The sequence below is a fragment of the Daktulosphaira vitifoliae genome, unplaced genomic scaffold (assembly GCF_025091365.1).
Source record: "Daktulosphaira vitifoliae isolate Bord-2020 unplaced genomic scaffold, ASM2509136v1 Scaffold_1, whole genome shotgun sequence".
Lineage (NCBI taxonomy): Eukaryota > Metazoa > Arthropoda > Insecta > Hemiptera > Phylloxeridae > Daktulosphaira > Daktulosphaira vitifoliae.
In genome coordinates this window covers 61,362,759-61,378,834 of record NW_026099572.1, presented here as the reverse complement: position 1 = coordinate 61,378,834, position 16,076 = coordinate 61,362,759, and the positions used below count along the sequence as shown (strand labels likewise).

Here is a 16,076-nt window from a genome sequence, read left to right as displayed (position 1 = left end):
ATTAAAATAAGTTTAGCGAGAACTGGAAAAAATTATAGACAGACATAAAATAAATGTTTATCATCACAAAACTAATATCTTCTCAGTTTCGCATCGAAACTAATATAGATGGCATTATTAATGATCAAAGAGATTCAAAAATGAATTAATAACTGATAATTCCAAAAATATATGGAATAAAAAAATACCAAAAATAATAATTTTCTAAACATAATATTTTTTGAAGAGAAATCGAATACTTATAGCCTTAAATAATCAATTTAACATTACAATAATTGTAATGTTAAATTGATTATTATATTTTAGTATTATTCTAGTATACATTGTACGGTGTAAATACATATTTCAACTAATTATCTGCTTTAAAGTATAAATTTAAGTACAATGTCAGCAAACAAAACAATACTTATACAAGAAATACTCAGGAATATTAATAAATATTGTATGTTATAATAACCAACAACAGATGGTTTATGCAGTTTAGATAATTACGACTGCGGTTGTTATATTTTAGCCTTATGACTTGGAATAATACATAAACTTTATAGTTCACTTAATACAGCCAACATAATATTTACAGTGTAAATTTAGTATGCCTTATGTGTAGTAGTTTTAGAGTCTAGATGCAATAAACAAAAGAACTTGTTCTTGATGTCCTTAAAAGTTTATTGAAAAGTAAAGAAATAATTACAGTAAGATTGAATTTTAAAATCCAATTTTTAAAAATAGTGATCATTCTGAAACCATTACTATTGAAGTAAATAAATATTGCTTCGGTCAATATCAAGTGAAATCAGAAATATATTTGGAAATAAATTATAAACCATACATCACGTAATTATATAAAAAAACTTTTATCAAGTAGCATTAAAAAGTGACAAAGTTAGATAAACTTAACTTGTAACAAATTGCTACAGTGCCTCTTTTAGCTACCTCTTTTCGTGACTATATCGGCTTAATACTCTCAGGCTTTAATGTAATGTACACCCCTTCGCCCATTTCCATTATCTCATTCTGTATAATATATCACGAACAAGCTGAAACAAACTTTTCCTACGTTGTTCAATGTTTATTTATTAATGTCTAAATTATATTTTATTCGTGGAATTTTTAAATTATTATAGTTGTACATATCACAATAACGCCGTCGTACTGTTGCTCTCGTTAATATGAAATCTTACATAAACGTCTGTTTTTTCCTAGGTTATTTAGATATAGACATTATTGGTGTTAGAAATCAAAAGATGAAGACTATGTTACATTAATACTAATCATTTTATAGTATTTTTTAATTTACTTAAAACTATTTAATCGCGTTATAAAATATTATAGAAGCAGCAGCGCAACTATGATTACTCCTCGGGGGACATACATAAGAAGATGTTTTGACTGCCTCCAAATAAATTAAGTTAATTGAAATCATATACTTATAGTATATACGCAAAGTCAATTTATTTTTCTATACTTGACCTTAATGTCGTGTTAGTAAATAATACAAAGTGTTTTTATAAGGCTTACAATTTATGCATGTGTTAAAAAATAATTTCGCCGAAGAAACGTTGAATAATTTAAATCTAAACATTAAGCGCTACAATAAAAGTTTTAAAATGTGCTTTATATATTTAATTTATTACTCTTAATTAAAAATAATTTAACTTACGCAAAGGCTTTGTCCGCCACAGTACTAATTTTATTGCTCATCAGTCGCAGTGACTCAATGTGAGTATCTTGTAGTATGTCATTTTCTACGACTTCGATTTCGGAAGATATTACATCCATATGACTTATACGGGTGCCAACTTCGACAACTTAAATAAAATTAAAAAAAAATGTATATTTCTAACGAATCATTGCTTGAAAAATGTTTTTCAATTATTTATTGCCTACTAGATAGTGTATAAGTATTGATTCTAACTAATAAAAAATAATTACTCGGCATTGTGTAAAACGGAACTGACACACATGCTATATGCATTCTTAAAGCTTCGTCTGTTTTGCAAGTACACATACTGTTGAATGTACAAGGATTTGCTAGAGAAGTTGTAAGCATTATGAGAAAGACTGGAAAACATAATGTCATCTAAAAAATAATTTTTAAATTAATATTAATTAGTCGCATAACTTTTATTGCATTGATATATAGATATTTTAAATCAACGTGGTCATAAATTAAGATATATTTACTGTAAATCGTAATTATAAAAATCATGATAACGCATTACTATAAGAATTTTAAAACTAACTAAGAAAAGCCGTTTAGTTCTTCATTGTAAGCATAAAACTTTAATGTTGTTTTAACGAAATTATACATATTTCTGATATGTTTAGTATTTAATATTAAATCATTTTCCATAAAGAAAAAAAATCAAGCTTTGAATATTTTAATTAAGGTTAAGCTTGGTATTATAGTATTGCATTTTGTTCGAATAAATTTATATTCATATTTATATTTCAAGTACACTAAAAGTAAAAATATTTTTGTAAATAAATAACTAAATGATGTGAAATTTCAATTCAGTTTTACTGATAGATAAAATAAATATAGAAATTACCTTATTCGATAATTAAATGATAAATATAATTTCAAACAATGTAGATATTGCCCACTTGTCATCTATAAATGATTGTGTTTTTATTAACTGAGTAAGTCTCAACATTTTTATGTACTTAGACATGGAGATAAAATTTAATACCAAGTGACTTTATAAAAGTTCAAAATAAATTATAGTATATATATATATATATATATATATATCATAATATAATACTTATTATGTTGGTTTACAATTTATCACCGTCGTTTATGTAAAATTAAAGAACATCTACTTTGAAACAAATAAATGTCACTCGAGCATACCGTTAAGCACGTTATGCACTTTTAATGTTGACAATGATAATACCTGTGAGTATAAACGAGTTTCAAACACCTTATTATTATGTGTAGTAATTCAAAATATGATAATAATAGTAAAAAAAAAGATTTTATAGGATATAAAAATTATGCTCTTATGTATAAGGACTAGCTGTGGTAGATCACGAGTGAATTACTACGTGTAATTAATTACGATATTTCATTGGGTCATGTTTCGAGGGTTCAAAAATAATAAGGTTATTAATACCAATTAAAGTATAAAATTATTCTGTTGATTTGTTGAATTGTAAGTATTCGGTTTTATGTTTGTCAAGCAACTACGAGTGGCATATGCGTTTACACAGCCTTGCTCCAGGAACTTCTTCCTCGAGTGGCGCCGGCAACAGCACGGAAGCTTCGTTCTAAGGATTTCTTTTGCTCGGAGTGGCGCCTGCAGCAGCACGAACGCCTCGCTCCCAAGACTTTTAAAATGTGTGTACACCGTATATTCTTATAATACAATAGAGTTAATTATATCAATGATCTTTGACTACTCATAAAAACCTTATTATTTTAGAAAAACGATTAATATTTTTCTAGCCACTAAAATGTGTTTATAAGGGTTAATCTTTCGTTGTCCTTAATTATAAAATTTTTAAAAATAAATTTTGGTCAGGCGGAAATAATTTGAACGCCGAAATGAGATTTGTAAGTGTCAGGAAGCGTACGGCAGTCGAGATTGTTTCTTACTCATTATCTACCGTGTTGAGTTAAATAGCTAATTGACTAGCCAAGTCCACAAATATATCCCATACTGTGCTACGTTATTCTGCTTTACCAGTGACTGTTGCACTACTGTGCTGATGTACTAAAAAGGAGTGAATAGAAGAAGAGAGAGAGGAGAGTGTGATGTCTTAGCCTTTGTCGTATTGCGTTTTACACTGTTTTATTACTATCATTTTATAATTTATTACACGGCAATCATATACGTAAATTACAAAGCATTTCTATAATATCAGTTTGGTACATAATTTTTGTGACATTGCGCTTTCCTTATAATTTAAATTGAAATATTTAAAAAATTATTTAAAACTAATATGAGTGTATATATTGCAACATATGTTTAATAAAACACAAAACTATCGAAGATAAGTTTTAAATTGTAGCTTTGATATTTTTAATAAATATTAAAAATGATTCCATGATGAATTCGTGTCAAAATATTGTTTGATCAGTTTTTCATAAAACAGATTTTCTATTTCATTATGTACATTTTGTTAGTTAATTTGATTTATACTGTAGTTAAAAAAAATATGTAATTATAATATCTGTTCTATGCAAATTTTGAAATTTTATATTTGTTTATTTGATATAGTAACGAAACAAAATTTCAAAATTATCAATGTATTATTTCTATTATATTATTATTATTATTCATATAATATTATTTTATAACTACTATTATATTATTAAGTATATTTTATTAAACAAGTCAAAATTAAATAAATACACCTTAATTTTAATTTATAATATTATATTTATACATTTTTTTGTGTTTTATTATAAAACATATCACATATAATACGAGTACAATTTAACAGTACACATATTATTTGCCGTGTAGAACATATGAGATTATCTTACAATAATGTTTCAACACTTTGAGACTATTTGCTAGGAAAGTTTTTCAAATTAAAACTTATGTGTCTAAAGATGTACGTGATTTAAAAAGTTTAAAGAAAAAATTATACCCATGTTATTGCAAAAACTTTAGAACATTCGTTTCAATGGTAAAATTTTATAACAATATATCATCTATTAATTACAGTCTAAATAAAAGTTTTGAAAAACACATCTACAATATTTAAATTAACTTTAAAACGTTTTTGAAAATTAATAATTATAATTTAAAAAAGAAGCCTAAACAAAAATTAAATTAAGAATTATTACTTAATATTAATTGGGAAATCTCTTCTTTAAAAAGTGTAAGTAATTAAATTGAATTGTTAAACGTTCAAAACTTTAAATTATTCACAATCATTTAGGCAATTAAAAAATATAAATATATTCAAAAAGAATACTTTTTTAAGTAAAAAAAATTAAATGGTAAAAAAAATTTCATAGAATTGCTTGAAAAATAACTTCAAATATCTCGACAGTTATACTTAATGATAATGATATTTTAATTTTATTCAAATATATTTTCGACTACATAAAAAATGCAATTCAAATTTTCCTACCTTAACTTCGTTTAAAGTTTTACTCAGGTTTTATTTATTTTATGTTATTTATTCTCAAAATATTTTATAGATTTCTAAATTATATGATATCGCGTTAGTTATGAATTTTGATGTATCAAATTATACAGATGATACGATTATCATCATCCATTGAATTACTTACAAAAATAAAAATAATTCAATAATATTTTTTGGCTATTTATTAATAGGGCAAGCAATTATATACATTTAAACATTTTGTTTGAGTCAGCTCGATTAGTCCCAAGTTTGTAAAACTTTGTCATAGGATTATATAGTAATGTAGAAATATTTTAGCTTTTTAGGGGAGCGAATAAACTCTCCTAAGCCACCTTAAACTACAATCTGGGTACCAACACATTGCCAAGTTTTAAGTCATTTAATAAAAATATGTACTACTATATAGTGTGTTTAAAAAAACATAATAATATTTATATATATATATATATAATTCCTAGACTTAATTATTAAGAATTTTCTCGATTTATTAGTTATTAATTACTTTTTGAATTCATCCCTTATAGCTTTAAAGAAGTTTACTTTATATTTTTTAATAATAACATACTTATTAAACTAACTTATAAATTAGGAAATTATATAGTTAAGAAAATTACTAGTCGATAACAAATTTTGGACCAGTACTTCAAATGTTTTTCACATTTCCATAACATGATAAGAGGAGCGGAGTAGGCAAAAAATATTCTATAGTAAAAATAGTCATACCTGCACTTCTCCCCCTGATAAGTATAAAAATGTAAATAACTTCCGAAATACAAGTGTAAAAGTCGTTATCGACTGGTAAATTTCTTAATTATATCATTTTCTAATTTACAAGCTAGTTCAATATGTAGGTTATCATTAAAAAAAATATAGTTGACACCCATTTAAGGAATGAACCGAAAATGTAGATAATAATTAATAAATCAGAAAATATATTTAACTGAAAAGTCAAAAAACTTTCCGAACTATTTCTTTTGTAAGTAATTTAATGGATCTTATCTGATACTTTACAGTGACGAACTGCGTAATAGCGAAAATATTTAGAATGTAGAAATCATTATAATTATATTATTTAACTTAACTTAAATGAGTTGTTGTTGTTCATTCACAGTAACTGTTTATATTTAGAAACGGTGGTGTATACCTAATGACTTGTTCCAAAACGATACTATAAAATGTATCCATTCCAAATACTCATATTTTTTTTTTACTTAAATCATCGTAACATAAAATGTCACATATATGTTGTCTTCACAACGATATAAAACCTCTAAACATTTGTATCCACTCACTGAAATCAAATAAAATGTTACCGAAAACAAATTACCTTTACCTCTAGTTCATCTATTGGTAGGATTTGTCAACATGGGTTACCCTTAATCCGGATTTCTTGTGTTTTGATAGGTTTTGTGAAATGATAACATATTAAATATGTTTGCTATTCCTGGATTACTCTTAACTTATATATATATATATATAAATTGACGCACTACTAAGGTCTTTTACTATAGTTTTATCGTGGTACCCTCTGGCTCAAGTACGGTTTCTAATATCCAAGTTTACTCTACTGCCAATTTTGTAACAATATTGAAAAGTCTTTGCGTGCTGGCAAAAAGGCTTGAGTACAATATATTCGAAGATAAGGAATCATAAGGGTTATTTAATTTAAAAATGGTGATAATCTATAAAAATGGCAACAATTATTTTGAAAAATAAAAAACTATAATTAAAAATTAACAATGTATTATATAAAAGATTTTACTTAAATATTTACGTATAAACATCAATTAAATATATTTTTAATGTTAGTAATAATACTACAAACAATATTTAGTATACACTGCATTTAGAGATCTAAATTTTATTTTACTAGAAACTATAATTTTTCTTATATTTCTTACCAAATTTGTTTACACAAAAAAAAAATAGTTTATTATTATTTTTATGAAAAAGTACTAATGGATTAAGGCAACTTATGTTATAAAATCCTATCAATAGATAAATTAGAGGCAAAGATAGTTTATTTTTCGGTAACTTTTTATTTGATTCCAGTTAATATAAAGGTTAGAAGTTTCGTATCATATAACATATAGGATGTTCAGTAAATAAGGAAACGGATTACAATTGTTCTCATTGTTTGTAACAATTGACCTGATTCCTTACTTTTTTAACACCTCAATATGTGACAATCTATATCCCCGTGGAAAGAATACTTCCACGGCCCCTTGGCCAGTCGTAAGAGGCGACTAATGAGGTTGCGTCATGTCGACAGCCGGCGTAAAATTTTTGTCTGAAAGTATGAGGTGTCCCGAACAAAACTAAGGCGGTTTGTCCCATCTCGGATGTACGCGGGGACAACAGGTGAGAAGAAATAAAGTAGTTAAAAACGGAGGAGGTCTGAGGAATAAAGTGTTACCAGCCGATCAACTTGTGCGGTAGCTGTTTCACCAGTCATGTGTACAGATCTACCAAACGCTTGTAGTGTCAACGGTGTAGGGACATCACTACTTGCTTCTAGGCTGGACTCGTGAATGGCCGACCCCAAGTAGTTGGGATTAAGGCGAGGAAAAAAACAAATGTGACAATCTATGTTATGGAGATTTACTTAAAAACAATATAATAGAATTAAATATACGATTAATTGAAAATATAATTTATAAATTTGGCATTGCGAATACAAAAAAAGATAACATAATAAATAATAGCTGGAAAGCTATATATTTAAATAAAAACTGGGAATAAAGGAACCATAGTTATTTATCAAAGGTCAGTTTGGGTCTTAAAAATAAGCTCCTATCTGATTCAAATTTTTATTTAGAAGCCCGATCTGATCCGACACGAATATATTTGTAAAAATTTAGGTCCTATCCATTTCGAAATTCATTTTTCAGGTCTAGTCGACCCAATGCAAATTTTTCTGTAAAATTTAAGGACAAATAAAAAAAATAAATGAACCAAATTAGATTTGATATGATCCATCAAAAAAATACTATAATTGTAACTAAAAAGTTTTAATTTTTATGTTTTATTTTAAAAGAAATTCATTTATTTGATTTTTTCTTTTATAATTATATACTTTATGATTTTTTTTCTTATATAAACATAGAAACAAATAGAATTAATCAATGTGTGAGATAGATCTATGGGTGGGTTTTATGAATATTTACAACATAATTAACACACTACATTTTACTGTCGAATTTATTTCAAAAAGGAATTTAAAAAATTTGGTTTCATTTAGAATAGAATTGAATGAAACGATATGCATTATTTGACAGTTGAAGTAAACTGACTATTGTACTCGCAACAGTAATCCTACTAAAGTTTAAACGATTCGAAAAAGGTTTGGGTAAAATACAAGAGAATTTAAACAATAGCGAGACAAGATCTAGAGGCTAAAAGGTGACAGGTCATATGCAAAAGACAAGGGCATGAGGAAGAAAGTTGAAACGAAACAACATAACCATCGAAGAACGGAGGACTGCTAATATTGATCGGTAGTTCTTCTCCCTTTGCGTCAAATCCGATATTAAACCAGAAATTTACCCGACTTCTACCACATTTTATCATCAACCAATACCTTCAACTTTTCCCCTTTACGGTATCTCTCTAGAATACATAGGGCAGACAGGTTCCGGTTAAATGGATAACCTCCCTTTTGCTCCTTTAGGTATAGGTGAAATATTACAAGTGGCCGTTATGATAATGTCACACTTAAAATTCGTGTGGTATACTACAACATAGGTACTCTGACCGATCCCTAGTAGAAGTAGTTTAACAATTCCACAAGGAAAAAGTATCTTCTCGAAATTGTTTTATGGATTATCAAAAGTTTTTGTTGTAAATGTGAATATTTTATTTGGCCACTTACAATAATTATTATATAAAACACAAACTTAACTCGTAAAAATATAGTTTTTAAAGGAAATTGATACAATCAAAGTCATGTTTTTAAGTAAAACACAATATATAGAAAAACATTTCTTAGACAACGAATTAAAAATATTAATATTGTAATAATGTTTGCGTAATATTTTAATAAGGTCTTTTTCTAAGCGTTCTGATAACATAATTTCCATAAAATTTTTTTTTAGAATTACAAAAATTCCCGTAAAAAATAGGCTAAAAATTAAAGGTACAAAAAAATATGTACATTAATTTTAAGATAATTGAAGTTATCTGAATATTTGTACTCGTAATTTCATCGTTAATTAATTCAAGAATAAATAGTGACTATAAAAACGATTCATTAACAAATAAATTAAATAAAAATATATATTTTGCATTTTTAGTTCATTTTGGTGACTGTTGTATTCAATGAGTGTTATTATGAATTCGTGCTGTTTGCTGGTTAGTTTAAATTATAATAAATTAACAAATTACTTTAAGGTGTTATTTTGTTTTGTTAGTTCATTTATTTAGTTTTTATATGGAAAGGTAACCCTTAATGTTATTTTGATCAAAACAATTAATTTTATATATTTTTAGTTAATCTTGCAAGTCTTTGTAATGCTCTAATGTACTGGAAATTCAATTGAAAAATTAATTTTATGTCAGGGATAACTCAGTATAGGATTATGTAAATGAAGTATGCCACTAGTTAACAAAATATGTAACTTAGATAATGTCTAAGTTTTTTATTTACTTATATATGATATAATGTGCTGTCTAGATAGCACATTTGACACTTACATTGTTAAAAATAAAAAGAGTTTTCTGTCATATAAAAACATCAAAGTCAAAAATTTCACAATCTTTGCTGTCTTTTTATATAAGTATTTAAATTATCTTCGTGTTTATTAACAGTTAATTAATAAAATATTACAAATACAGCGAAGTTTTATGAAAATTATCGTGTATACTAATTGATAATATTTTCATTAATAATATGAAAGTTTGTTCATTTATAAAATATTGTTTAATAACACTTAATAATTTTTTTTTTCAATAATAATTTGAATGATAACACATGGATAAATGTATTTTGGTCGTATCAAATTATTTAGCACGGCATTTAAATATGTTGTTAAATGATGTAGTGTTAATAAAAACGACCAATACTATCTGTAACACAAAAGCAATCATAAATCATGTTTTAATATTTGTTGTTTAGATAAAAAAAATGTTTAATTCATATGTTCAGCCATGTTTTTAATTAGAATTATTTAGTTCAATAGATATAGATTAAGATTAAGATTCAAGATTAAATAGGTTCAAGCTAGTATTTAACAATGGTTTAAATTAGGTAAATTAAGTCTTCAACAAGTATAAAATTATCATAAGAATGAGAAGAAATTAAGTTCTCTATAATACCAAAATACTTGTTCTTTAAAGAAAGGGGAGAATATGAAGGAAAATAAATACAACCCAGGATTAAATTTGTATAAACAACTTTTCATTATAAACAAAAAACAAAACATAATTCTAATGATTCAATGATTGAAACATGATTTTTTATTAATGACTAATAAGATACCTCCTCATCTTAATTGGAGACTAGATCTATCGCTTCTATGAATTTCATAATTAACGATACTATGATCAATTGAATTGACATTATTATATAACCAAGTTTTGGAAATGCTAAAATACTAAAATTAAAAAAAATATATATTGGTTTTTAATCAATTAAATTTGGTATTTAAACTTCCAACGTTTTGATAATAGCAGTTAAATGTTTGGTTGTTTGTAACTAGTTTTTTTGATTAATAATATCTGGAGTTCCTTTGTTGTACTTTATGATGTTCTCCATTTGATCTACAGTTGAGTAGTTCTTGGTTGAGTTGAGACATGTATTCCTGTTGTTGTCTATTTCGGTCAGAGGAGAAAGTAAGGTTTTTCACGAAGAATTCTATTTTAATTTAATTTGAGACGAAAATAATTAAAATATATCTTTTTGATCCGAAAAACATAGTTTTAAAAGCCTAATCTTAATTGTTTTGGAGGTCGATGGAGACTTGCCAAGGAGAGTGATTTTGAATTATGAGTTGATCAGGATTTATATTATTAGATAATATAGAAATAATTAATATTTTTAATTATATTAGCGAAAAGTGATAAATTCTTATTATATTATTAGAGTTATTTTGAGTTTCTGGTAAATTAAAAAGTAGTACATTCTTTTATTCGGACTATTGCTAATCATCTCAAAAATTAATTTATTATGTTGATGATATTTTTTGAATTTTATGAATTAACTATAGTTTTAATAATATCTGTTCTATTTTTCATATACTTGATTTGTGTTAAAAAATTTTTTAGTGAATGAAATGTTCATTAACTTTAATAACAAGTTTCGTATAACTTTCATTAAGAGAGTGATTGTAGTTATTAATTTTATAATAAAAGTTTTTAATTAATTGACTGATTTTTTATCGTATCAAATTTCTATTAAATGAATTAGTATTTTGAATAAATTCAATTAATTGACACAATTGTACAAAATTATTCATTTTTAATGTATAAATTTATTTTACATAAGAGTTTGAACTAAATCAAATGAATAAATGCATTCGTCAAATAGATATAAAAATAGATTATTTTCAATGTTAATAAAAATTAAATATATATGTATATAATGTTCATCCTCTAAACAACATATAATGTGATTCATTTATCACAATTCACTTTATTAGGAAATGAAAATTATGCTAAGAATATATTTTTTTATAACATATATATCTCTTCATTGCGTATTTGCCGTATTTTCGTGTTCGTATGCGCAATTATTATACTTTAGTAAAAAAATTGTAAATCCTATATAGTTGAAGCTATTAGCGCTATAATTTTGAAAAATTCGCTTTGTCAACGTAATAAAAGAAAATTTTCCAAAAACTATAGTCATAACGACTATAGTTTTTGGAATCAGTCCAAATTGATATTTTTTGTTTATACTTTATATTGAAATAAATTTTTTAAAAAACAAACGTAATAGTTTGAAATGTGTATTTATATTAATTAAATAATTTGCCTTATCGTTGACATATAGATTGGATTTTGAAAATCCAACTATTAATTAAGGTACTACTATGGTGTCTTAAAAATCATATCAAAGTTTTTTCTTTTCAATTTTTGAAAATGTCCCAAAAAAAAAGTCTTTTTTAAATTAAAACTAATACACTGTATTTTAAAATGAATAAAGAAAAACTATCTAAAATCTTGATTTTTAATCAGTATGGACCATTAAAACTAAAAATCATACAATTTTAGGAGGATAAGATATTTTATTTTACTGTAACTATTTAATTTTTTTAAAAAACGCACTGTAGCGTTTTACGATAGGGATTTTTGTTACTGTCAAATATCATTAATACTAATCTAAAAATAGTTTTAATTCGACTGAATTCTATTTTATTTGTTTATTTATTATAATAAATTTATATCCTATGGATATTACGTTTTTAATTGTAACATTTATTGTGTGTCACACGAGGTTTTGACAAATTGTCACAAAAAACGTATATAGATTTGTCAAAACCTAGTGGAACACATGTATACCTAATAATTTTACGTATTTCTTTTTAAGTATTATTTTAAATTTAATAAGTATAGTCATTCTAGATTTATAAAATAGTTAAGTCCCTCCAGCCCTCCAACATACGTCAATGCTTATTAAGATCAATATCAGTTTCATAAAAAAATGAAATAAATTGCAGATTCATTTTGCCCAAGACCCTTCACGTATCTCTTTAATGTTTATTGAAATATTGGGTTTTTCCCATTAATTTGAAAATTTAAAATTAGGTATGATTTTATATCCATTAATCTTGATCATTTTTATAAAAATAATTTAGTACTATAACTACATGACTTTCGCAACAAATTATCACGACTATGGGACATTATTTATTAAAATTATATTATACTATATAATATTATGTTATTGTTGTTAAATTAATATATTGTAAATTTCACAATAACCGTATGAATTGTCTTAAATAAAAAAGTAATAAAAACATATTTTTAGCTAAAGAAAGCTTATAAATACATATATAAAATTGTAAATTTAATTTACATGAAAAATAATTACTTTGTTATTTTATTGTTGGATATATTTGTGGATTTAAAAAAAAACATTATTTAGCCCTTTGGAATATTTTTATGATAAGAGTAGAGTCGATCTATTAAATTAAAAACAGATCCTCTACTCTAAATGTAAAGTGCATTATATAAAATAAAGCCAATTTGAATTAAGGCTTTAAATATATCTCACGATCAATCTTGTCAAAAATAAATATATTGGTAAGTACCGTTTGATTATTTTTATCTAGTCTACTAATATTATGTTAAACATTTTGATGAATAACTGGTCGTGTTTGTAAAACTATTAGAAAGGCTAAAAATATCAAAAAATATATAATAATATGTTATGATTGGAGGTTATCCCACGCTTAAGGAAAATGATGGAATTTGAGTTGAGTGGTGATTGAGAACTTTATGTAAGCTGTCTGTAAAAACTGTCTGGAAGAATAAAGCAGAAAAGAAATAGACTATTGTAGCAATAAATATCAACAAACAAGATTGAATTTTATTTTGATACAAAATTTCTGCAGTCATGGTAACATAATATAAAATTAGTGACATTATAAATAACTCCAATTATAGTCATCTTAGAGAAATTTAATAATTAAGAAACAACCAAAAGACGAAAAGTAATTTTCAGTATACATGTTCTATTTACACAATAAAAGTTATTATATTAATGTATTTTGTGATTTATTTATGCATTTTATATCCTTATATTTCCATTTTTATTTATTACCTTAATCTTTCATTATTTAGTTATAATTTTCTCATTAATACATGTAAAGATAAATGAAAAATACAAGGCGTTCAAGAACAAAAAAGTACTATGGTACAAATAAATTATCGGAGAAAGACAAATGTCTTATTATTTCAGTTTTTGAGAAAAGCTATTGTTTACAAAAAAAAAAAATCAGTTTGCTGTGGTAGGAATAAAAACTACATAGGTTTTAAGAGAGACAATAAATCAAGGCTGTTTATGCGGGCCAGAAGGACTTTCCTTTCCCTTAGCCGTAAGTCTGTGATATAGTTAGGGTGCGGCACCGTCCGCCTTCTAAACAAAACTAATTTCCTGCGGGAGCTTTCGTGTGAGGTAGGTTTTATTATTATTATTTATTTATTAGATTTTTTTTCTCTAGGAAATGAAGTATGTACCTATACGTGCGCTATGACCAATGATACACAGTCAGAGTAATAGTAATAATAAAAAAATAATACGACGTCTAGTAATTCAATATAATATAATAGCACATAAAACTGATGGATGATTATATTATTCAATGAACGTGTTGTAGTTTACTTGCAAATAACATTAAACACTGTTTTATAAAATGTAATAAAAAACTTATGCTGCATCTCAGCTTCCATAAACAAATTATGAAAATAATTGAATATAATTAACTGGAATTCTTATGGAATATATATACGCAATTGGATTCATTATTGCAGTTATAGCAAAGGTTTGTTAAAAGTATTTCTTATGAATGTGTTTTTCTTAGACTAATTTATCTTTTATATGATTCAAAATAAATAGTTTATTTTTAATTGAGCTATTAATATTAATATGATAGTATAAATACTTATATTAGATCAGTGAGCTATACGCAAGTGATACTTATCATATAGTTTACTCATCTATTTATAAACTAATTAAAATTCTTAGAATAGAAGCAAAGGAATGCCTATGTTACATTATCACAAAAATATTTAATAGAAAGTTCTAAAATAACAAGTCGTTATATCTACACTGTAATCAAATTTTTATCTCGAGTATTGGATTTTCGTTATTTTAAGAAGCATTTAAATTTGTATATTAATTTTATACAGTAGCTGGGTTTTCTGAAGAATTATTTAATTATATAATATAGTTTGAATATTCATTTCTGAATCTATTAATACGACTATAATTATTGTACTACTCTTGCCAAAGTATTAAAAACATAATAGCTAAAAGTTACTCACTCGTGTTGATTAATTAGATACAATTTTCTTAAAGTAATATTCCCATAGGATTTAGATTATATAACTATTCAACCCTTTCATATTAAATCTTTTGACAATATCCAACGGTGAGATATTGTTCTTGTCAAAATAGATCGTTAATTTTCTCTGGAAAATAGCTTTTCGATTTATCTTAGCCATTAAACCTTAAACATTTTGCTACACAAGAGAAAAAAATTATTTCCTGATTCACTTTTTAAAAATAGTCATCTATTCTACAAACACTCACATGCCAGTGATAAGATTAATGTACCATCAAAATACCCTTCGAGTATTATGTTTATATATAAAAAAAAAGACACGCAGTATTACTTTAGGTGAAGACATGATTAATAAATTCACTGTTGTTAAGAATTATGCAGTGTAAATCATTACCACTTGTGGAATAACTTTTGTCACGCAAGCTTAACTTTGATGTACATAATATGATAATTTCTATTACAATTTGGTCCTAATTGATTCAAGGCATAATGCTTATGATAAACAAAGTGTATACGTATGCAAATAGAAATAAATATTCAAGTGATAAGTTCATAGCTCAAACATTTTTTAATTAATTATAGTAGGCGTAGAACTAAAAAGAATCTATACACTACGTTCTATAGGTCTATAAAAAATACAAGTAATAATATCCACATGGACTTTTTACCTGAATAAAAATTAGATTGTATATTATCTAAACAATTATCAAAAGATTTTAAAAATATTAGTCTCATAGTTTGCCACATTCATGTAGCGAAATTGCCTATATAATACGCCGCCCGATAAAAATCGTTTACCATTAATTTGATTTTCACAAGTTAACCAACATTTATCTTGTTGTTTTGAATATGATTTCTGATAAATTAATTTAAAATTGTTTCGCATAAATTGTAACTTTCAATTGGCAAATTATTTTTCTGTAGTAAATATTCGCTCTAGATGTATTTTGAAATAAGGTTATA

At 25.3% G+C, this 16,076-nt stretch overlaps 1 protein-coding gene across 6 annotated transcripts in view; it reads right to left on the bottom strand.

The window, feature by feature from the left end:
- LOC126895539 (chaoptin) overlaps window positions 1-16,076 on the bottom strand; it is a 51,880-nt gene that overhangs the window by 12,887 nt on the left and 22,917 nt on the right. For all 6 annotated transcript variants that reach the window (XM_050667509.1, XM_050667512.1, XM_050667511.1 and 3 more), the window contains 2 exons: window positions 1,933-2,080; window positions 1,661-1,808 (listed from right to left, as the gene is read on the bottom strand). In XM_050667509.1, coding sequence (XP_050523466.1) covers window positions 1,661-1,808; window positions 1,933-2,080 — 296 coding nt within the window. The remainder of the gene's footprint in view (window positions 1-1,660; window positions 1,809-1,932; window positions 2,081-16,076) is intronic.